Here is a 23,842-nt window from a genome sequence, read left to right as displayed (position 1 = left end):
GATGTTCACAGACCAAATCTGCCTCTGCTCTTGTGACGATTTTTTTGTAGATGAACTACTTGACTTGTCTAACGAAGATGGGTTTGTGAAAGAAGAAGAAGAAGAGGAAAAAGATAAAAGCTTTGTCTCTGAACACGAAAATTCCAACACCAAAACCACCACTGTCACTGCCAGCAAAGACGAGTTTAGTTCCATACCCACAAGCGAACTCGGCAGAGACGAAGGGGGAGTGAGGTGAGGTGAGAGTAGAGACAAGGAGAGAGTCAGGTGAGAGTGAGAACATGACAAGAGAGAAAAAAAAACTAATAAAATATCAAATACACATGCTATAGTAACCGTGCATATATGCACAGTTACCGTAGCAATTGTGCAAAAATGCACAATTTTACACCCACTAATAGGGGTGTTCTTTTGCTCAAAATGTGTAAAATGAGCACATTTTTTTTCTATTTTGCACAATTTTGCATCAACTGATGCAATTACTCTTACCGTGCAGTGTATTATATTCTCAAATTGAATTCAAACACTTGATTGTATTGATCATTAAAACACAAATAGTGTTATCTTTTTCAATTACAAGTGCCTTCAAAACAAGTATTTGATTTTAATTGAAGAACATGATGTATTACACCTTATTTGTAATATTTTTGACAATTTATTTTTATTATAATAGTATCCTTAATAATAACGTGACATATTTTCCTTGAGGCTGAGATGACCAAATTGACAACTGACATTTGCAATATTATGTCATCTGCTGTATCACTCGTGGTAGTGTGAGTCCTCCAGTACCCTCAAACTCTTTACCTACTGATGAAGTGGTTTCTTTCTGCAATTGCAAACAAACCCTCTGAAATTTTTTCAAATAGCACACATTTTAAAATTCGAGGTCTTAATTAGTAAAAAATCTTGCCTAACTTATATATCTGTTGAGAAGAAAGAGTTGGACCTGAGGTGCCTCATAAAAATTGTCTTAAAATCTCACACAACAGGAGAAGCGCAAACACCACAAGGTCAAGTAATTATCCAATACTTTACAAGCGATATTCATTATTCCCTAATGTCACGTAATACTAAATTAGACTAATTACATTTAAGATAGAACCTACCATTCATGTGTAAAGAAGCATTACTTTTGGGGTATTGAATAATTTTCCCTCAAGATCAGTGATGCTTGATCTTACATTAACACAAACAAATAACCAAGCAATAATTTAGACAGAGGAAGCCTAAAAAAGTAAGAAGACAATCAATTTTTAGAAAAGAGCTAAATCCTCTCACTTTCCACGTACTCAGAGATCAAACCAAATGAAAAGCAGGCCAGCTTCTCAGGCAAGATTTGAAGTCATTAGAATTCATTTACTTGGTGGCATGTAAGCAACGATTTGAAACGCAAGCCTCCAGTAACATTCTTAAGCCTGTTACAAGTTCAATGCAATGACGTGGAAGACACAAACTACATTGATACATAGCAAGACCATGTTGGAAAACAAATTTATTAACATTCATTTATGTACTTGTACACAATTAAAGGAGTTCCCTAGTTTCCCAGTGTGTTCCCTCAGAATTAGAGATCAATCTCAATACTAAAAGCACAGATATAAAGTACTACTACAGCCTTAAATTCAGACACTGTTTCATTTGAAAACATTTACTATTTCTTCCTTTTGGGTGTCATTTACAATACAATTTTGAACTAATTGCTATCTGATTGTGTTTGAAGAATTTTTCTATTGGAACGAGGATATTCTCACACATGGAACTAAGAGACTAATGTTGCTGGCCATTAAGAGAAAATAAAATTGTCCGTACAATTTAGAATATAATTGAGAAACAGTGATAAGATGAAAGATATATTCCTAAGCATGATATAGGTAATAGGATAATATTGATGACCTACAAAATGCAAAGGCTTACAAGGTCAATTCCAAGCATCAGTGAAAATCTTTGGTATTCTGTAACTCTAGTTGAAGTCCACGACTTCCTAGATAGCGGTACAAATCATATCAACTTAGTACACCCTCCTTCAAGCACAAGGATATCACGTGTTTCAATTGGAGCATCTTTCCCCTTGCCAACTGCAAGAAATTCAAAGAATAAAATTACATTATACTAGATAAATAAACAATGACTTGGTATTATGCAGCAAATGTACAGTAATTACTATACATCAAATCTATGAATAGAATATTAAAGAAGGGGGAATTAAAGTTATGCTAGAAAAAACAATGACTTGGTATTATGCACTGACGCAAAGTAAGTACTACTACTATATGATCACATTCTATGAATAGAATATTAGAAAAGAGGGGCCCACTACAACATTTTGCTCCCTACATTCAATAAGCCTAGGCTAGGTCAATTATAATTAGATGTTCTAGTTTGCACGATAATTGTTGCACAAAACAAAACTTCATAGGAAAGAAGAGTCATTCAAAAGCTTATGTTCCAAGCAACTGATAGTGAGACCCACTGAAAGGAGATTCCCAACCACTGCATGCAGCCACCAGCATGTATGTCATACAATTGTCTGCTATGCAACTATCTTCCTTCCAAATAAGCTTGCCACACATCCCGATTACATTATGCCCACAACAGTGAGAAACACAGTCATAATTTTATATATAATAAAAGCAGCACAAAAACTTGCCTCATGGATAGCTGTGATTCTTCTTTCAGCATCGTTAAGTTGGGTGTTGACTGCTTCTTCCATTTGCAAGAGAAGCTTCCGGTGTGATGTTTCTGTCAACAGAATTAATAAAATATATAAGAAATTCTGCATAAAGTAACTACAATGCCAATACATACTTATCAAGTGTATCCCAAAAAAATAAAAATAAAAACACTTATTTATTGCAGCCATAAAATTCTGTTTTAATTTTTCTTTAGGAGGTAACTGCTCAAACTTAGTTTTCAAATTTCTTGTTTATGACATGTTTGGTCAGAATTTCAAGTCCATGACTTCTGCTGCATGATATATTGCAGCCATGAAAGGAGAGCAACCAGCTGCTACATATATCACACTCTCTGACTCATTTATTAGACATGACAAGATGCTAGCAAAGATGAAAATATTATGTATGTTACATCAAAACTGAAAATGAAATAGGTGTACAGAAATTCAGTCAAGAGGATACAAACATTTTTTTTTGCATGGGATTTGTAATACTCAGGTCTGTTTGCATTTAATGAGTTGCATTATTTTTCTTTTCATTTGTCTGATCTCGGTCATTCTCTGTTTACTGTAAACAACCTCATAGGATAAATTTATCCCTGTGATTATGCTGATGTCACCACATTGAACTACCGTTTATCAGCTTTATAAAGGATTGTCGGGTTCAAATGACATTCAAATACTCCCAAATCAAATTGATAACAAATTTATACCATGGGTGCTAATGAAAGAATCAGGATAGAGTTGCATTATCAACACAAAATGATGACTTAGGTACCATTCTATAGTTCCTTACTTGAATTCCAAATCATAAGAGCTAAAACAATGCATTAGCATCACCCATCTGTCACTTACAAACTCTAACCTAATTAGTAATGTGCACCAATCAATGGATTGCACCTGGTGTATTCATCTTACAAAACCGTCAAGCCATATAAACAAAAACTTATATGAATCAATTTATCAGATTTATTTAATTCTAACCCATTAGTTCATGCAGTTAGGCACATTTGATCATGTGGATCCTTCACTTATGACAGATCCATGAGCATTACAATGAATATACAAAATTGGGTTGCTTGTATATGTTTCACATGGAATTCAAAATGTATGATTTATATGCATACTTTGATAGATAATGCCAACTCAAGGACATTTTTTGATGAATTGAAACAATTAATAAATGCACATTCACAACAATAATAGATGCCATACTTTGCTTCTCCATTGTTCCCTTAAACTCTATCTGGTGTGCTTCTAGCCCTTCAAGCATGTTTCTGAAGTCCTGAAGATGCTGATTAATATCCTCTTTGAATTTTTCATGAATCAACTTCAATTCGTTTTGTCGCTCTGTGTGATTAAAACATCACCTTTAAGCTTCATCAAGTGGAATATCTCACCATTTAATGCAATGGTCTAGTTGATACAAATTCTGTTACCTTCAAATTTTGCTTCCAACCGTTTTCTTTTTGATTTACTGAGGCCTGTCAACTTCCCTCTGGAAAAATTATCAAGATAAAAAATAAGAAACAATTGCCTTGAGCTGAGAAACCTATCAACTTGAAATACCTACATGTCTGTCTGAATATGAGACTCAAGGTTCTGCAGCTGCAAAGATATCCCATCAGCAATGGACATCACAATTTCAGAGGATCTTCTAGTAGTCTCCGACTTCATTCTGCTTTTTAGTTTTTGTAGTTCCAAGCAAAACAGTTGTATAGCCCTAAAGTATAAAATGAAACAAAAATCAATCAGAAATAGATTGTGTAGACAGGAAAGTAGTTCATATTTTCTAATGGTAAATTTTATGGTTCTGAATAGCAGCAGAAAAACCTCGACAATCCATCCTCTTGGCTCTGTTCTAAAGGTTCTTGAATTGAACTACTTTCTCCAGTCCCTGGCCAGATTTTACAGAGATAGAGAAGAAATTCAATGAAAAAAAAGCATATAATAAAAGTGAATGTTTGACAGATGAATCAAACATATATATATATATATATATATATATATATATATATATATATATATATATATATATAGCGAAGTTGTACCTTTTGGAGAGGGTGACATGGGACTGATATTATCAAATCTAATGCCTTCACAGGACCGGGGCCTTTTAGTTGAATGAAGTGTGAAATTTGATTTCTCAGCGGCACCAGTTTCTGGAGACAATGTATCTCCTTCTCTACAACCTGCACATGACCATTAGGCATTAGATAAAAGCAGACCAACACTTAAGAAAAAGATGCAGAAAAAGAAGCATATGGTGGTAACAATATATTTTTAAAAAAAAATGGAGATGGAAAAGAAGAAACATATAAATTATAATACTTCCTGACACCATAAACAGTCTACTCTGATGATAGCTACTAGTCGGCGAGCTTGAGGTGTAAAGTTAAAGCTTGAGTTTTCATTCTATAATATAGATTAATAATATGTTACAATTACTTTGTTGATAACATTTATTATCAGTGGTTGATAACTTGTGGAGTGAGGCCCACATATTTATCTTCACTCTACTTATCTCAAATGTATATATCTTCAATCAAGAATTACAGGATTTATGTGACAAATACATAAGATGTTAATAGAAGTATCTTCTATATTGAAGTTCACGTGGAACTGATGCAGGAGCACAGCCAAAATAATTTCAGAATTTCTATGTCAGATTTTCATCCAATTTTCTTTGGATTGTTTCAGTTTTTAAGTTTTTATTTATTTAGTTTGAGATCAGATAGGGACTAAAATTTCATGCTCTTAGATAGGGATTAGTTTGGACTTTCATTTCTAGTTTGAGTTCAGCAAGGATTAGTTTACACATGCACCACAACCTTACCCTCCACCCTTTCTTAGGGAGAGAGGAGGAGCCATTTGTGCAATAGCTCATTGGCATAAACAGTAAACATAATTAAAAATATAATACTTTCTATGGTGTTCTCAGATGGCCATTCTTATTACACAATTCAATCATATTAATTTTATAAGATAGAATTCCATGTTTAGCTTCTCATGCTCTACTTCTCATGTATATCAGTGTTCGTGAATATCAGTTATAAAATGGAGCCTGCAATAACAACTACAAATGCCTTGTTCACACATTGAATGTAAGTATTTACAAGTGTACAAACCACTATATGCTTCAAGGATGGGTGAACCCTCTGCCGAACTCTTACAATCCTGTTCTTCAGCTGATGATTCAGACAGGCCATCTTCTGCATCTTTCTCTTCAATATCAACCGCTGCTTTTTGGGGTGGAAACTTTTTAAGTTCCTCTGCATCACCCTTAAGTTCAATAAGGAAAAACAAAAGGCAGAGAGACGAGAGATTCCAGCTTAGAAACCAGCACCAATACAATACTATCATATTGGAACCTCTAAAACAATAAAGGATACAGAATACTCTGTCTGTGCATTTGATCCATAACGATCTGGTTTTGAAGTCAAATTCCTGAAGCTATGAATGCTTCCCACCGTAAATCTTTTCTTTGTTGGTGGACGACTGGGAACATCATGTTCCAGTTGGTCCGTTTTTGGTGTTGAGGTATGGGTAGAACTTGAGGTGGGAGTTTTAATTCTAAATGTTGGACTCTCAAAGTCATCTTGTTGGTCCACAACATTCTTTAAAGAAGGATTAGCAATGTCTTCTTGTTGGTCCCCATTTGCTGGACTGTTAAAATCCTGCTGATCTGTCTTGTCTGTGAAAGGGGATTGACGTGAATTTTGTTCCTGGATTTTTTTCTCCACTTCAAGGTACCCTCTCTCATTCTCGGGTAAACAATGATGAAAATCTCCCATTTTCTTGCCAGGTGAAGGTATCTCCTCAGCAGGAAGCGTTGCTTTACTCCTATAACTTTCTCCCTGGATCTTATCTGAAGTATCCTTTTCTGGAAACAAAATCTTGCGTGGCTCAATTTTGTTACTCTTTTTATCACTCTTCTTCCACACAGGCTTTGAGGAACCACCATTAGCAGAACCATTTACTCTCCCAGACCATCCTTCTTTAAAGGAGAAGATGTTCTTCTCTTGATTTTTCTGTATGTAACCAGAAGATGGACCACATTTAGTTCGTTTAACTTGCACTTTTGGTGAAACTCTCTTTTGGGTCAAAGAACGAGTTACTGGTCTCTTGATAGTGTGATCAGGATCTTCAGAGTCAGTTTCTATTGTATCTGAATTCTGTCCGGGCCTGACTACTTCACCACCCTTTTGATCAAAATTCTGCCCTGGCTTTAAATTATTGGCACCAACCTCATGACTTTGAGAGTTAGAATGCTGACTCTTAGGTGAAGAAATATTGCCCAATATCTCCCAGAGCTTCATTCTCAAAGTTTCAGTTTGGGTTTCTGTTTTATCTGCTTTATCTGACACATGATCTTCTTGCGCGGCTGCAAAACTAAATTCCTTCACCGTCTCTGTGCTTCCATCCTTCGTTCCCTTCCTTTTGTAGGTAATCCCATCAAACTGCTTCTTACCACTGTCAGTCTGTAAAATTGATGTCTTATTGGTACAAAATTGAACGGAATGTGTCGCTGGTGCATTTTTTTGTCCATTAAGCTTGTTCTGCCTGCCACTAGTGGCTGGTTGCTCTGCACGAAAGAAAGTCTCCGGAAAAGATGACTGTTGGTGAAGTGATCTTGTAGTAAGCCAAGGCGAACCCTCCTGCTCTGGAGCCTCAGCAACAATTGGTTTCCCTTTGACAGGAGCCGTGACTCGTTGCCCCTTCTTTTTCACTTCTATGGAATTTTCCACATTAAGATTCGTCCTTTCTGTCAGGACTGCAACTTCATCTTCCTTAGCAGCTCCAGACATTTTCTTGGCTACTGAATCAACCATAACCCCAATAGATATCTTCCTCGATTGGCTAGACGGCTGATATTTGCTTCCAATACTCCGACAATCACTCATTCGATCCTGCAATATGTTTTTGCAAGGGTGTCAATTATCCAATTTTATCAACAACTTGCTATGGTTCGAATTAATCATAGAAATTAAGGCCTGTAATAATCCCAATTCCCCAATTCCGTTTCCACATCTTTTTTTGTTTACACACACACACACACAAAATTAAAACTACTAAAGTATAAGTTTCTGTGAAAGAAAAGCTTCCCAATAACACAGAACTGAGACTCCAATCAAATCCAAATATCCACAACTAGATGCAGCCTAGAAGATAAGTACAAGGCACAACAAAACCTTCATCACATATGACTTGTATATGAGCAGACGCCATTATCAAAAGTCATCAGAAGTGATTATTAACGAGGCAAATGACACAACATACAAGTAAGCTGATGAATATATAAAATCCAATTTAGCAACAACAGAAAGGAAATGAATGTTAAGCTTATAGCATTTAGCTTTAACAAAGAGTTGGGTATCAAAACACCTCTATCAGCACTATTAGTCCTTAAGTCCAAGATTGTCAGTACTTACATCTCGTAGATTCCGTGGTGTATCGACCTCCATTATCACAAATTTGGCTGAGAGGACACGAAATTAAAACCAGTAGCAGCTGTGACCCAAAAAAGTCACCAAAACCAGGTTAGATGAAGAAGCGAATGGGAGAATTAAACGAATCCATAAGCAATTTGACAAAAAAGGAAGCAAAACACAAAGTAACTAATCTAAACTCAGCTTAATACAACCGTTTGGCTTGTTTTCGAAGAGTTCTTTCATATATTTTAATTTCCGGAGTGAAATTAAAGCAAAATTAAGTACAAAATTCAAGTCTGAATATCTCATTTCTCACCAACCAAACAGAGTGTTAAATGAAAAAGAAAACGATAACTAGAATCGATTACATGTAAGCCCTAATTTTCTCCGGTCTATTCTTCTCACATCCAATTTTGGCAAGGCATTTCAAACTCAATTCTATATTCAAGCTAAAATTAAAAAAGCAAAAACCAAAGGTTCAAATCAAATTCAAATTTCGAAAAATCCAAAATCCTCCGAGCACACTTTACGTTCTCGATCACACAGATTCCAAAACAAAATCAACAACACTGAGCTCAAACAATCACAGATTCAGAATTCCAAAAAAAAAAAAAGGGATTATCAGATAGTAGAAAAAATTCGAGTCCAGGCAAAAGCGAAACTGAATCGGAGAAATAGTTATTAAAACGACGAAATAGACGAGAAAACGAGAGAGATCGCTTACGGCTTGTTTGGCGGAACTAATTGAAGAGCTCCGAATTTAAATTGAAATTTTGTGAACCAAAAAATCGTAGAGGAGTATAAGCTTAAGTGGAAACTGGAGAGAGAGAGAGAGAGCTCAGTGGTGTGAATTTCGTGATCGCCAAAATTTTTTGGCCGAAATGAAATAAGAAAGAAGCGGGAAAATATAAAATGTGATTACGGTTTGGATCGTAACTGCCTGATTGAGTGTGTCTTATAGACTAGTTTAAGCGCGGTGCGCATCGCGCACTCCTCTTTAGATAATTGGACGGTTTTACCCCTCTATGTTTGATACACTTCCTTGGATATTTTAAAAAATAATAATAATAAAACTTGAGTGTAGATACTTCAATGTGTTAATATTAAGTTCTCTAAATCAAATTTAAACACATGTAATTATTAAATTTAATTATCCTTTATAAATATTATATTTTTTATTGTTCATTGATCAATGCACCCATGTGTTTAAATTTAATTGAAAACCTAATATATTGTTCCTACAAAATTATACCTAAGTTTTATATTTTATTATTATTATTTTCATGCTTATATTTATTTTATTACTATCAAGGTATGCATGATCATTGTGCGGAACAAGGGAAGCCATGATTTTAATTTTGTGATGGAGTAGGTCAAGTGAAACCAAAATATTTGAGATAATATATTTTCTCCTCTAGGTAGGGGTGGCAAAGTAAGCCCAAATCCATTTGCCCGCCCAAATCCACCCACTCTAATTGAACCCAAATCCACCCAATTATTAGTTGGGTTAAATGGACATCAACCCAATTAAACCCAGTGATTATTGAGTTTTAACTAAAAACCCATTTAACCCCATTTAACCCAAAAACAATATACCCAAATTTAACCCAGCCCTTCCCATAAAAAAAATAATAATAATTTCTCAATTTTAAAATCCATTCATTTTCTTGTCCTTTCTTGCCTTTTCTTGGAAACCACAAAGAAAATTTTTGTCATTTCCCTTTCTCTCACTTTCTTGGCAACCAAACAACAGCACTCAAATACTCTATCTGAAAATCCAGAAAATTTCCAAGCAAAATAGAGTAAGTGTCTCAGAAAATCTTGATACATCTTTTTAAATATTATGGAGCTCTCTGAGCTTGCCATCAGAGCTACCATGGCAAGACTCAATCGAGTCCTTCAAATCGTCGACAGAATTCTCGATATGGCGCGTTCGATTCTCAAAAACGGAGTTCATGGACAAGCAAATCACCAAATTGTCTCAATCTCATTCCCAAGATTTCTCCCTATTCTTAAACCCTCACCACCACCACCACCACCACCACAACGACGACGACGACGAGCTCCCTCAGTTCAGACCGAAGGTCTCCCTTCTCGCTCGAATCTCTTCATTTCTTCTTCGCTTCGAACTTGCAGTTTCTTTTTTCAAATCCAAAATCCGTTTGGTTGCTGAGAAAGTTGAGGAATTGGTAGTTATTATTCTTCACTGTCTTCTTTTTTTGAATTTGGTGCATGTAATAAAGCCATTTGGCTATATTTGGTTAGATTGAGTTGAAGTTGCTTCATTTGGCTTTTTTTTTGTGTTGGTTTTCAGTTCGTAAATAATTGGAATCTGATAGGGTATGATAAAGTACTAACCCCGACGTCGTCCATAGAGGTCGTCCAGGACAAAGCCAGCGAAGCAAGGACCCCGGAAACCTCACTAATAACTACCTCGTCCATGAAGGAAGAAGCTTGGACGAGGTTCGTATGATCAGGGAACAAGTCTCCTCGTCCTAGAGAGTCGCAAAGCTCGTCCTGAACAAAATTCGTCCATAGGAGGAACGACCCTTATTCCTAAGCTAGGTACGCTCGACAGGAAGATCCTCGGACGAGGCTGTCATACTTAGGAAAATTCCCGAATGTATATTACAACTCCTTATTACACATATAACTCCCAGTGACCGTTATGTGAGAAGTATATAACTCCTAAACAGTTATGGAAGTTATCTTTGAACCCTCACACCTCCTCGAATCCAGGGGAAGTTACAAGTTTGATAACTGTCTTTAGGACACTATATAAACGCCCATTTGGACCAAACAAAGGTACATTTTTACTTCTCCCAAAAAGTTGGAACTCCAAAAATATAGAGAGAAAACTAACTTTGCCATCGGAGGGTTCTTGGCCGGCGACCTCGGTCACATTTGATCGCTTTTCTTTCTTTTTCAGGCCATCGAGAGAGCAAGTGGTCATTTCAAGTCCAAAGCATCCAGCCTACTGATTTTTTTCGCATCATCAGTTGGCGCCGTCTGTGGGAAATCACTGTTCTTTTCGTTCGATTATCTATTTTGTTTTCAACGATTAGCCTTTCCCAGACAAAAGGTTGAATGGTTCGAACAAGATCAAGGGCTACCAGCCCAGGCCACCAGGAGAGTAGGGATACTTCTAGTAATCCCCTTCGCGATCGCCAGTCAGCGCCTGTCATGCAACTGCCTTCTGTTCAACATATACAATCCATGGCTGCCGCTATAGCAGAATTGACCCGTCAGAGTCAGGAAGGTGGAGGAGAAAATGTTGAGTCCGAAAATCAGACAAGGGGTACTGCTTCAAGAAGAGTGCTACACTTGGAAAGAGAGATGGACCAGATGAGAAAAGCCATGGAAGAGATGAGGGAGAACATGAGGCGGGCGAACCTAGTGGATGATTTAGTTCACCGAACGGACTCCCCTTTCATGGCTTCCATTAACAGTCATCCCCTACCTCCGAAATTCAAAATGCCTTCTTTGGATTCGTATGATGGAAATCGTGACCTGTGTGATCACATTGCTACTTTCAAGACGACCATGCACCTTCAAGGCGTCCTGGACGAGATTATGTGCAGAGCATTCCCTACCGCACTTAAAGGACCAGCGCAGGTGTGGTTCAGCAAAATACCCCCAAACTCGGTAGGATCATTTAAAGATTTGAGTAAGTTGTTCGTCAATAATTTCATTGGAGGACAACGCCACAAGTGTTCCTCTTCTAGTTTGCTAACTATAGAGCAAGGGAAAAAAGAAAGTTTGCGGTCTTTCATTACCCGGTTTAATAGGGAAGTCTTAACGGTGGACGAAATGGATGACAAGTTATTGTTAGCCGCTTTCCACAATGGGGTCAATTCTGACTTGTTCATCCATAAGCTCTACGAGCAGGAACCATAGACTATGGCCGAACTCATCCATTCGGCCCAGAATTTCATAAATACTGAGGATGCTATCATAGCCAAGAAGAGAAAGAGAGCAAAGCGCTCGGAAGCGGACCACCAGCGTTACTCAGATCAAGGACCTCATCCAAAGAAGGCTCAGGTAGACAAGAGAAAAGACAAGGATGGTAAGAAGACAGGTTCTTCAGTGAGAAATCAGCAATACACACCCCTGAGTATGCCACTAGAGTAGGTCCTTATGCAGATCAAGGATGATCCGTCCTTGAAGTGGCTGGATAAGATGAAAGGAGATCCTAACAAGCGCAATAGGAGCAATTATTGCCGCTTTCATAAAGACCACGGGCATGACACAGACGAGTGCTTTGATTTGAAGCAGTAGATAGAGAACCTCATTAGACAAGGAAAGCTAAGGAACTTCCTTGGACAAGACCAGAGAGATGAGAAACTAAAAGCTAAGGTGGAAGAGTCATCACGACCCCCACTAGGAGAGATAAGAGTAATTATCGGAGGAAACTCGATAGCACAGTCATCCAAGCGAGGAAGACATACCTAAAGGTGGTGCAGAACATCCAGCTGTCTGGACGACCTCCTAAGACGAGGGAAGTAGACGAGCAGGCCATTACGTTCACAAACGAGGACGCAGGACGACTTCATCACCCACACGATGATGCGATAGTCATCACCCTACTCATTGCTGACTACATGACTAGGAGGGTGTTGATAGGCAATGGCAATTCTGCGGACATTTTGTATTACCCCGCCTTCCAGCAAATGAGACTAGGACGAGATCAGCTTCGACCAGTGAATTCGCCATTGGTGGGATTCGGAGGAATGAAGGTGCAACCAGTGGGCACCATCACATTAGCAGTGGTCGTTGGAACATATCCACAGCAGATAACCAAGGAGGTAAATTTCCTTGTAGTTGATTGTGCATCGTCATATAATGCAATTATTGGAAGACCAACTCTAAATAGTTGGAAGGTAGTAACCTCTACCTACCACTTGTCCATCAAATTCCCGACCGAGCACGGAGTGGGCCAAGTACAAGGAGATCAATTGGCCGCCAGAGAGTGCTACTTAGCCATGCTAGCGATGGACGAGCATATACAGGCAATGAGCATAGACGGGAGAAGGATTGCAGCGGGACCCACTGAGGTGTTAGAAGACGTCCCTTTGGACGAGAACTAGCCTGAGAAGTTCACTAGAATTGGGGCGAGCATGGAAGAAGAGGCAAAGCATGCTTTGGTCAAGTTTTTGAAGAAAAGCCTCGATGTCTTTGCATGGAGTCATGAGGACATGCCTGGTATTGATCCAAGTGTTATTACTCACAGCCTGAACATGTGTCCCTATTCCAAACCAGTGCATCAGAAGAAAAGGGTTTTTGCTCCTGAGCGAGACAATGCCATCAAGGAAGAAGTCCAGAAGTTGGTTACCGCAAAGTTCATCCAAGAAGTTTATTATCCAGATTGGTTGGCGAACGTAGTTATGGTGAAGAAAGCTAAAGGCAAGTGGCGAATGTGCGTGAACTTTACTGACTTAAACAAAGCTTGCCCCAAGGATAGTTACCCATTGCCACGCATTGACTAGCTGGCGGACTCGACGGCAGGTCACAGGGTGCTGAGCTTCATGGACGCCTTCTCAGGCTACAATCAGATAAAGATGGACAAAGAGGATCAAGAAAAGCCCTCATTCATTACAAGCCAAGGGTTGTATTGCTACAAAGTAATGCCTTTCGGTTTGAAAAACGCAGGGGCAACTTACCAAAGACTGGTTAACTACATGTTCCGTCCTCAAATCGGGCGAAATGTGGAGGTTTATGTAAATGATATGCTGGTAAAGAGTCTAGACGAGGGAAACCATCTGGACGACCTTCAAGAGACTTTTAATACACTTCGGCGGTATAACATGAAATTAAATCCAAGCAAGTGTGCTTTCGGAGTTTTGTCAAGGAAGTTTTTGGGGTTCATGGTTTCGCACAGAGGAATTGAAGCAAATCCGAAAAAAAATTCAAGTGATACTGAATATGGAACCACCGAAAAATATCAAGGAAGTCCAGTCTCTTACCGGACGAGTTGCCGCCCTTAACAGGTTTGTGTCGAAAGCTACTGACAAATGTTTGCCATTCTTTAAAATCCTCAGGAAGGCATTTGAGTGGACAGACGAATGTCAAAAGGCCTTCTAAGACTTGAAGACATATCTCATAACAGCGTCGTTGCTGAGTCTGTCCATACCTGGAGAAGAGCTGTATTTGTACTTGGCGGTGTCCCCACACGCAGTAAGCTCGGCGTTGGTTAGAGAAGAAGGGAAAATCCAGAAACCGGTTCATTACACAAGCCGTACGATGAGAGGAGCAGAAGGACGATACCCGATGATGGAGAAGCTAGTTTTTGCCTTGATTACGACTTCTAGGAAGCTGAGGCATTATTTCCAAGCTCATATTATCAACGTCCTAATAGATCATCCCATAAAGAAGGCAATGAACAAGTTGGAAGCCGCTGGACGATTAATACAGTGGGCTGTGAAACTTAGCGAGTTTAATATCAGATACCTTTCAAGCAGTGCGATAAAGGCGCAGGCATTAGCAGATTTCATCGCAGAGTTCACCCCCAGCTAGGATGAGCTGGACAAAGATGAAGGAGTTAAAAGGTGGGTTATTAATGTAGACGGATCGTCCACACTATATGCAGGAGGGATTGGAGTCATACTAAAGTCCCCAGAAGGTGACAAGCTGGAGTACGCGGCCCGTCTACAGTATCAAACCACCAATAACGAGGCTGAGTACAAAGCTCTACTCAAAGGATTGGAATTGGCTAAGTCCTTAGGGGCAGAGTCGATAATAATCAAAGGAGATTCTCAGTTAGTCATCAACCAAGTAAATGGAATGTGTGATACCAAGGAAGATTGGATGAAGAAATACCTCAGCAAAGTGAAATGACTTGTGCGAAAGTTTTCAACAGTAAGTTTTGTTCAACTCCCTAGGGAGGAAAATATGGAAGCAGATGCCTTGGCGAAAGTAGCTTCGGCAAGAAGAGTTACGGACGAGTACGACAACGTCCAATATATGCCGAGCATAGACTTTCCAAACATACAGCAGATAGGAGGGGGAGGAAATTGGATAAGCCCAATAGTAATCTATCTTAAAGATGGAAGGCTTCCGGAAGACAAGGACGAAGCTAGGAGGTTGAGGGTCAGGGCAGCCAAATACGTCCTCATAAACGAAGTGCTGTACAAGCGAGGTTTTTCCCAACCTTACCTAAGGTGCTTGGCTCCGGACGAGTCAAACTATGTTTTAAGGGAAGTTCATGAAGGAGCATGTGGAAATCATTCAGGAGCGAGATCACTAGTCCATAAGGTCGTCCGTGCAGGCTACTATTGGCCTACAATGTAGGCATATGCTAAGGCCTATGTCAAGGTATGTGACCAGTGTCAGCGCTATAGCAATGTCCCTAGACAGCCATCAGAGTACCAGATCCCAATGATGGCCCCATGGCCCTTTGCACAGTGGAGACTGGATATCCTAGGTCCCTTCCCCATGGGAACCAGACAAATGAAGTTTTTGGTAGTAGGGATTGATTACTTTACCAAGTGGGTAGAGGCCAAACCTCTTGCAATAATCACTCAGCAAAATGTTAAAAATTTTGTATGGAAGAATATTCTATGTAGGTTCGGAGTACCTAGGGTACTAGTATCGGATAACGGACGTCAACTTGACAACGCACCCTTCAGGAACTTTTGCAAACATTTTGGAATCAAGAATCACTATTCCTTACCCTCCCATTCATAGGCGAATGGACAAGCATAAGTAGCGAACCGATCCCTGCTGAAAATCATCAAGACTCGGCTCGAGGGGGCAAAAGGGATATGGCCAGACGAGTTACCAGGCGTTCTTTGGGCCTACAAGATGATTGTACGAACTCCGACAGGAGAGACCCCTTTAAGCTAGCCTATGGAAGTGAGGCCGTCATATTGGCAGAAATTCATATGGCTAATCATTGAGTGATGAAGTATCAGGAGAGAGAGAATGGGGAACAACTTCGTCTTGACCTCGATCTTATTGACGAGGTAAGAATGGATGCGAAGCAAAGGACAGCAAGATACAAGAATCTTATGGCTAGGCAGCATGATGCCATGGTGAAACCCAGATGATTCAGTGTTAGGGACCTTGTTCTTAAAAGAGTCTCCTTGGCAACCAGGAACCCAGCTCATGAAAAATTGGGACCCAATTGGGAAGGACCCTATAGGGTAATCAACTGCAAAAGGCAGGGGTCTTACTACCTGGAAGCTCTAGACGGATGGAAGTTAGAGCATCCCTAGAACGTGGAGCACCTGAGGAGGTACTATCAGTGATAAGCAGGGACGAGGGAAATCAATGACGAAGTTACAGCTATGATCTACGTGTTCACTTATATTTACTGTTGTGTTCTTACTACTACTATGGTGTGTATTAAGAATAAAAAGCGCACTAGTTCTTAAACTTTTGCACCACCTACAGACCAGCTTGTGAAAGACGAGGTTATGTATTTTCTTAAGTATTTTAATAAGGCGCTAGCTTATAAACGTATGCCATACTTGTGGAAAATGTTCATATAATAATATGGTTTGGATTTCTAATGTATTTAATGCATAAATCTAATTTCCATAATAATACCCACAAGGGGGGCAAAAACCTGAAATGAATGAAAATCCCTAGACGCAGGGATGTGACGTTCATAAGCTTTTCTCGAGACGAGGATAAAGCAAAAGGAAAATAAGCTAAGGCATGCTCGTCCACCGACGAGAAAAAAAGGCATACAATGAAATTTGTCCATGGACGAGCATATGGCCAAGACGCCAGATGCTCTAGGATGAGGTAAACACTATAAACGCTTGAACGAAAGACGAATGCCAACTGTCTAGCCATGGACGAGGAAAAGGACGCATGATCATCGTTGTCATTTTTGAGACGAGTTATACTTAGAAAAATTAAAATGGCTAACAAAGACGTCCATGCATAGGTAGGTCGTCCATAAGAAAAATGCATGGACGACCATACAACACAATGCTTACTGTTTAAAAGCCCACATCTAATGGTAAAAACAGAGCATAAACTCGTCGAAACAATAAAAACTCGTCCAAACAATAAAAGTCAATACTGAATAAAAGTATGCATTTATCAAAGTTTAAAACAAGGGTAGACGACCAACGTCCAAAAACCCTTGCAAAGTAAGCCTTAAAAGGCAATTGTTAATAAACTCGTCCAAAAAACCTTGGACGAGATAATTGTATTCAAATACATCTGAAAAAGGTCCTAAAAATAGTGGACCAAAACAAAGAAACAAAACAAACACTTTGAACAAATAGTCAAAATATCGTCTTCAGGCAGCAGGGGCATCGGCATTGGGGTCGTCCTGGGCAGGCTTAGTCAAGGCGTCATCTTCAATGTTGATATCTTCAGAACTTGTTTGAAGAAAAGAACTAGCAGCACCCCCTAATTGAAGCACAATGGAGCTGAAATCAACCTCGGGAAACTTTTCCTTCGCCTCTATGCGAAAATCTTCGAATCCGGCTGCATAGTTGGCGTCCAGCAAGTCAGTTAATTGCTTTGAAGTCCTAAACTCCTCTACGGCATTTTCCTTGGCCTTCTCAAGAGAATTGCTCAACTCGTCAGTCTTCTTCTGAAAGTGATCAAGACGAGTGTCTTTCTCTACTATATCAGCTTTTAGCTCTTCGACGAGGTTCAGCAAACCCTTGGTTTCCTCCTTAGCCTTGGCTGCTGTTTCAACCCAGCCTTTACAGTTGTCCCTGACTTCCTGTATCCTTCTCTCCAATAAAATCCTCGTCTTATCCAGCTCAGTAGCCTATCTGGACGCGGCTATGAACTTCGACATAACCTACACAAGTGATTACGAATTTTCGTATAAAGCAAATAAATAAAGCATATGACGAGGAAGACATGGACGAAAGGAAAAAGAATGGAGAAAAGTTGGTATTAATTACCTTGAAAAGGTCGTGGACACCTGAGTGTTCAAACTCCCTCAAGGACATGTTGTAGCACGCAGCCACATCCTCACTAGAAACTGCCTTCTCAAACCTCTCCCAGGCCAAGTCCTCATTCTCGATGATGTTTGAAGCAACTTTCAAAGGAGGCTAGGACGAGGTAGGAGCATTAGTTTTGGATGGAGGGGTATGGGTAGGCTCAGACGACTCTACATCTAGGATCTGGATGGACGGCGACTGAGATGGAGGAGGAATGGGGACAACAGGAGTGACGACCCCAGACTTGGACGACCTCTTGTGCTTCGCTCTCTTCTCCTTCAGATGGCTGGGGAGATTCTCAAGATTAACAGCTTTTGACATGCTTCTCTTATCACCTACAGCAGGACGAGCCTGAGTTTCAACGTCTTGCTTGCTTGCCTCGTCCACAACTTCCTTGCCCTTGTTCTCTTTCATAGTAGCCATTCCTGTAAATAAAGTGTTAGCATCATTCAAAAAAAAAAAAAAATATATATATATATATATAATAATAATATGATGATGGTAATGGCGAAACGAACAAAATGACGAAGAAATCTTTCAGGGCAAAAACTTACGTCTACGGACTGTAATTTCATGAGCTGTGGCTTCAGGAGAGGGCTCAGGCCCAAGTCCCCAAGTAGCAAGGCGTTGAAGGGTAACCAAGGAATGGAAGTCCCTCTCTGGGTGAAGACGAGCTTTTTGAACATGTCCCAAATAAAACTTGTTCAAGGACGACCTTTTAACACCTGCAATAAGGACGAGGAGCTTAGTTAGTATAAAACGATGTGTGATAAAGGTAACACTATAATAGTAATAAGCATACCTTCAGGACGAAGGTTCCCTAACTCTCCTGTATATGGGGCAAATGCATCCCTGCCCACCTTAATAAGGTGTCCTGCCCAAAAACCAGAGACGAAGAAAAACTCCGTCTTCCAATTCCTATCTGATGTGACCAACGATTTTATTATCCTACAATCTCTTCTTCTGGCTGTAAATTGATAAAAGTCACGGGATTGGCTAATTTTAGAGGGTTTGTAGTAGAAACGGAATTCGTCCACGGTAAGGGGACAATCCCATTCAAAAACCTCTCTCCACAAAATTTGCATAGAAACGATGAGTCTCCATGCATTGGGATTGAACTGACACAGCCCTAAACCCAATCTAGTGAGCAACTCCCTAGAAAATGCATTGAGAGGCAACCTAAGACCTTCTAGAAGATAGGCCTCATAAATTCCTATGCCAAAATGGGGTTGGCAACACCACTCATCACGGACGGCCAACCTAGGGTTTAGCTCATTTGGAATATGATACCAGCTCCTAAGAGATGCTAACTTCTTCTCGTCCGTCTTAGAAGGAACCCCCACAGCACAGCTATAAATGGTCTCAACCTCGTCCTTAGGGGTGGACGGGGGAGCACTGGAGGGACCAGCCCCAGACCTAGACGCTGCTCTCGTCCTAAATTCCTCTTGAAAGACTTCTAGGGGAACCCTAGGAACCCCAGAAACATACTCGTCTGTGGTGTTACCCCCACTACTACTACTGTTACTACTAGAGCCACTGTAACTAGTTGAGTTGTGGTATTCGTCTATCTCTTTGTCAACACTATTACTAGACGAAGAAAAAACTTCAGACATTGTGGAAATTTAAGGGAAACCTAAAGACGAGTGTAAAGAAAATACTTGGCTCTAGACGAAGGGAAACTAGGGACGTTGGAATACTTCTAGACGAGGCGATGGACGAGGAATGTCAAACAAGAAAATTTGAAAAATGCAGAGGGTATGAGAGGAAATCTACTATTTATAGGCGTTGAAAAATGAAACCTAGAACGACGTGATCAATCAGGAAGAGCCACGTGGCAACTTCCTTGAAAACATGAACCGACGCGACGGTTAACCAATAAAGTCATAACGCGTGGCACAATCCGAAACCAATGGAACTCAACCATCAAGATCGTGACACCTGGGGTAACTCATGATCATGAACAAGGAAACACGTGTCCAAAGACTGAGAGCTCTGGGCGACCTTTGGACAAGGGGGCAACTGATAGGGTATGATAAAGTACCAACCCTGACGTCGTCCATAGAGGTCGTCCAGGACAAAGCCAGCGAAGCAAGGACCTCGGAAACCTCACTAATAACTACCTCGTCCATGAAGGAAGAAGCTTGGACGAGGTTCGTATGATCAGGGAACAAGTCTCCTTGTCCTAGAGAGTCGCAAAGCTCGTCCTGAACAAAATTCGTCCATAGGAGGAATGACCCTTATTCCTAAGCTAGGTACGCTCGACAGGAAGATCCTTGGACGAGGTTGTCATACTTAGGAAAATTCCCGAGTGTATATTACAACTCCTTATTACACGTATAACTCCCAGTGACCGTTATGTGAGAAGTATATAACTCCTAAACAGTTTTGGAAGTTATCTTTGAACCCTTACACCTCCTCGAATCCAGGGGAGGTTACAAGTTTGATAACTGTTTTTAGGACACTATATAAACGCCCATTCAAACCAAACAAATGTACGTTTTTACTTCTCCCAAAAAGTTGGAACTCCAAAAATATAGAGAGAAAACTAACTTTGCCATCGGAGAGTTTTTGGCCGGCGGCCCCGGTCACCTTTGATCGCTTTTCTTTCTTTTTCAGGCCATCGAGAAAGCAAGTGGTCCTTTCAAGTCCGAAACATCCAGCCTATTGATTTTCTTCGCATCATCAGAATCCAATTTTCAAAATTCATTTTCTCATTTTTCTAAATTTTCTCGGCAACTAAACGGTGGACCATTTAGTTTCTATCTTATTTCTCTATTTTCCTGGTGCTGAGTTGTTACTGTGTTTATGGGTATTTTTGGTAATTTTAATAATTGGGTAATTGGGTGGGTTGGGGTTTACCCATTATAATTGGGTTGGGTTGAGTTTGGGTTAGAAGCAATTAGTTAAGTGGGTTTTAATGGGTGAATGGGTTTTAAATACCCAACCCAAACTTACCCAAACCCACCCATTTGACACCCCTACCTCTAGGGAATCAATCCTTGTTAATGGTTTGTTTGATTAGGTGAAAAATGAAGAGAATAGAATAATGAGAGTTTTCATTTTGTCTTGTGTGGTGAAAAAAAATGAAGGATGGAAAAAGGGGTGGGTGGTTCCACTTCACCCAGGCCTAAAAAAAAAAAAAACAAAAACCATCCTCCTAAATTGGGAGGAAAATTTGGGACAAAATGAGTTTTACATTAAATTTAATACTTTCTTGATTTTTTTTTTAATTTCCTTATGTTATAACTTATAAGGGTATAACAATAAATTTATTAAAATCATATTTTCTATCATATCACTTTATCATCCTCTCTACCGAACATATATGAGGGAAAACTGGAACATTTTTTTCCTTCCACTTATTTATCATTCCTAAATTTTACATCTTTTCACTTTTCCATCCTCTAACCAAAAGAACCCTAAAACAAGTGTGGCTCCATCTCATACTACCACATTAATTGTGCCTCACTTCTTCAAGACATATTCTGCCATTGATAAACTTTGTAGGGATTTTATTTTGGGCTCCTTACATTAAAAAGAAAAAAAAAAAGGTTTAATGGGAGAAAGTGACTAAATTGAAGGATTATAGTGGTCTCGGACTCTCAAGTTGTTTCAAATGAACCATAGGAATGAGACCCTATTGGCTAGATTATGTTGAAGGCTTATCAATGATCAAGACTCCTTTTGGGCCCAAGTTATGTCTAAGAAATACTTAACAAAGGCAAGATTGTGTGTTGGTTAGTCAATAAATTTGCCTTGCTTATACTTTGGTTGTTTATAAGGGAGGGCTACTTTTTGCTTAATGCATGGTTGGAATTACTCTTTGCTTAACTCATGGAACGATTTTTAGCTAACTTTAGGGCTATAGTGAGGATTGATTGAGGGACCTCGTACAATTAATGAAGAGACCCATTTTTTGGCTATTTTTTTATTTTATCTATTGCCAACTTTTGCAATTGGGAAGTCTTTCTCCTTTGGTTTCCCTAATTCTATGATTTATGATGTCAAATCTACTCTTCATATGTCCTCTAGAAGAAAGATGACTTGTTGATTGGGCTTATTCAAAGAATAAAAGTTTACAATATATTTTAAAATTTATTTAGTTAATGACTACAATTCAAGCTCATTACCAAATTAAATCACACGTTTCTTCTAAAATTTATAATACTTTGAATGTCTCTATAAACTCATTACCAAATTAGATGTCATGTTTCTCTCTATATAACAATCCATTTAGATCTTTGTTAAATTAAGGATATTTCTATTTGTTTTGAGGCTTTTATTCACATAGTATGTTGTGAAATAATGAAGAATAAGCTTAATTAGTACTTAGCTCATCATTTATGTTATTTCTATTCCAATGGTGTCTTTTATTATTATCTATTTTTCTATTCCGATGGGTTTAATTAGCCATTCACTGAAATTACAGAAATTAAAATTTTAATTTTGGCGTAAATGTATTTTTAGTCCCTATATTTTGCACTTTTTTCATTTTGGTCCCTACATTTTATTTTTACTACTTTTAGTTCCTAAACCAATTAACGCCTGACATTTAGGTCATTTCCGTCACCAAACTAACAACAAAAGCTGATGTGACTGACGATGGAATAAAAAAAAATATAATCACACACATTAATTAATTAAATTAAAAACAAATATTAAAATAAATAATTTTTTTTTATGAAAAAACTCATTAGTTTTTAGGAAGAACATGAAGATCACAAGAACTCGAACCCAGATTAAAGAACTCAAGAACACACGTCTCTCTCTTCATCTCTCTCTATCCATCATGCCCACGACCAGTAATCACCACCACCACCAACAACCCACCAAAGCCAACAACAACCTAAACTCAACCCAACCACCAAAAGCTAGCCGCCGCCACCACTGAGACACCACAGAATCCTAAATTACAGATACCCACATGAAAAAAACACATTTGGTTCGAACTACATCAACACACTTCCTAGACATCTTACAATGGAAATCACACACAAATAAAAACAAAAACATGTCAGCAGCTCAGATCTGAACCCAAAGACAACAAAAAATAATAATAATATACAAGAAAAAGAATTTTCTAGGAGCTGATAAATATTGTTAGCAAATCTAGGTTCGTGAGAGATAGAGAGAGAGAGAGAGCAAATCTGGGTTTGTGGATATTGTTATGGATTTTTGTTGTTTTTTATTTTTCTTTGTCTCGACTGGGTTCAGTTGGAAAAGAGAGAGCAAATATGGGTTCGTGAGAGAGAAATTGCAAAGGGAAAAATGGGTAGAGGGGTTAGAGTGTTGGGCTGAGCGGCGGCGGAGCAGCAACAATAGCAGTGAAGCATCGGTTCAAAACCCAGAAAAACTCAGAACAGGCACAAAAGCATCGATCTATATCCAAAACCCATGCGAGCAAAACCCAGAACAACCAATCTTCAAGCCGTCACCACTGTCACCTTCAATCTTCAAGTCTCTGTTGTCGCCTTTGCCGTTGTCATCACCCTTGCCAAGAGAGCGAGATCGAGAGGTAGAGATAGAGCTTTGGAGAGATTTGATGGGGATTGTGGAATAGCTCAGAGAGAGGAGAAGAGAATTTTTTTTTTTTTGATAAGTGGAGAAGAGAAATTGGTTTATAAGGATTTGTTTGGTTTTAGTTAGGAATTGTAATTGGAAATGGAATTGGAAGAAAGAGATAGTCTAAACATGTTTCCAACCAAAGATTGGGGAAAAAACATGTTTTTCCGAATTTTCGGAATATTTTGTTTTTTTAACTTTGTTCAAAATACTTTTTAGATCTTAATTTTAGTGGTTTTTGGGTTTTAATTCTATTTTTT

At 39.1% G+C, this 23,842-nt stretch overlaps 1 protein-coding gene across 1 annotated transcript; it reads right to left on the bottom strand.

Annotated features, from left to right (window-relative positions):
- Window positions 1–1,917: 1,917 nt before the first annotated feature.
- LOC142613906 (meiosis-specific protein ASY3) lies at window positions 1,918–9,007 on the bottom strand. Its single transcript, XM_075786423.1, has 11 exons — window positions 8,831–9,007; window positions 8,107–8,185; window positions 6,067–7,584; window positions 5,803–5,956; window positions 4,726–4,866; window positions 4,508–4,571; window positions 4,248–4,397; window positions 4,114–4,172; window positions 3,890–4,024; window positions 2,651–2,742; window positions 1,918–2,078 (listed from the first exon to the last, which is right to left on the bottom strand). The coding sequence occupies exons 2-11, from the start codon at window positions 8,137–8,139 to the stop codon at window positions 2,007–2,009; spliced, it is 2,418 nt and encodes an 805-aa protein (XP_075642538.1). The 5' UTR covers window positions 8,140–8,185; window positions 8,831–9,007; the 3' UTR covers window positions 1,918–2,006.
- Window positions 9,008–23,842: the final 14,835 nt, after the last annotated feature.

This window comes from Castanea sativa, chromosome 10 (genome assembly GCF_040712315.1).
Source record: "Castanea sativa cultivar Marrone di Chiusa Pesio chromosome 10, ASM4071231v1".
NCBI lineage: Eukaryota > Viridiplantae > Streptophyta > Magnoliopsida > Fagales > Fagaceae > Castanea > Castanea sativa.
Note: the sequence above shows the minus strand (reverse complement) of the source record. Positions and strands in the feature narration are given on the sequence as shown.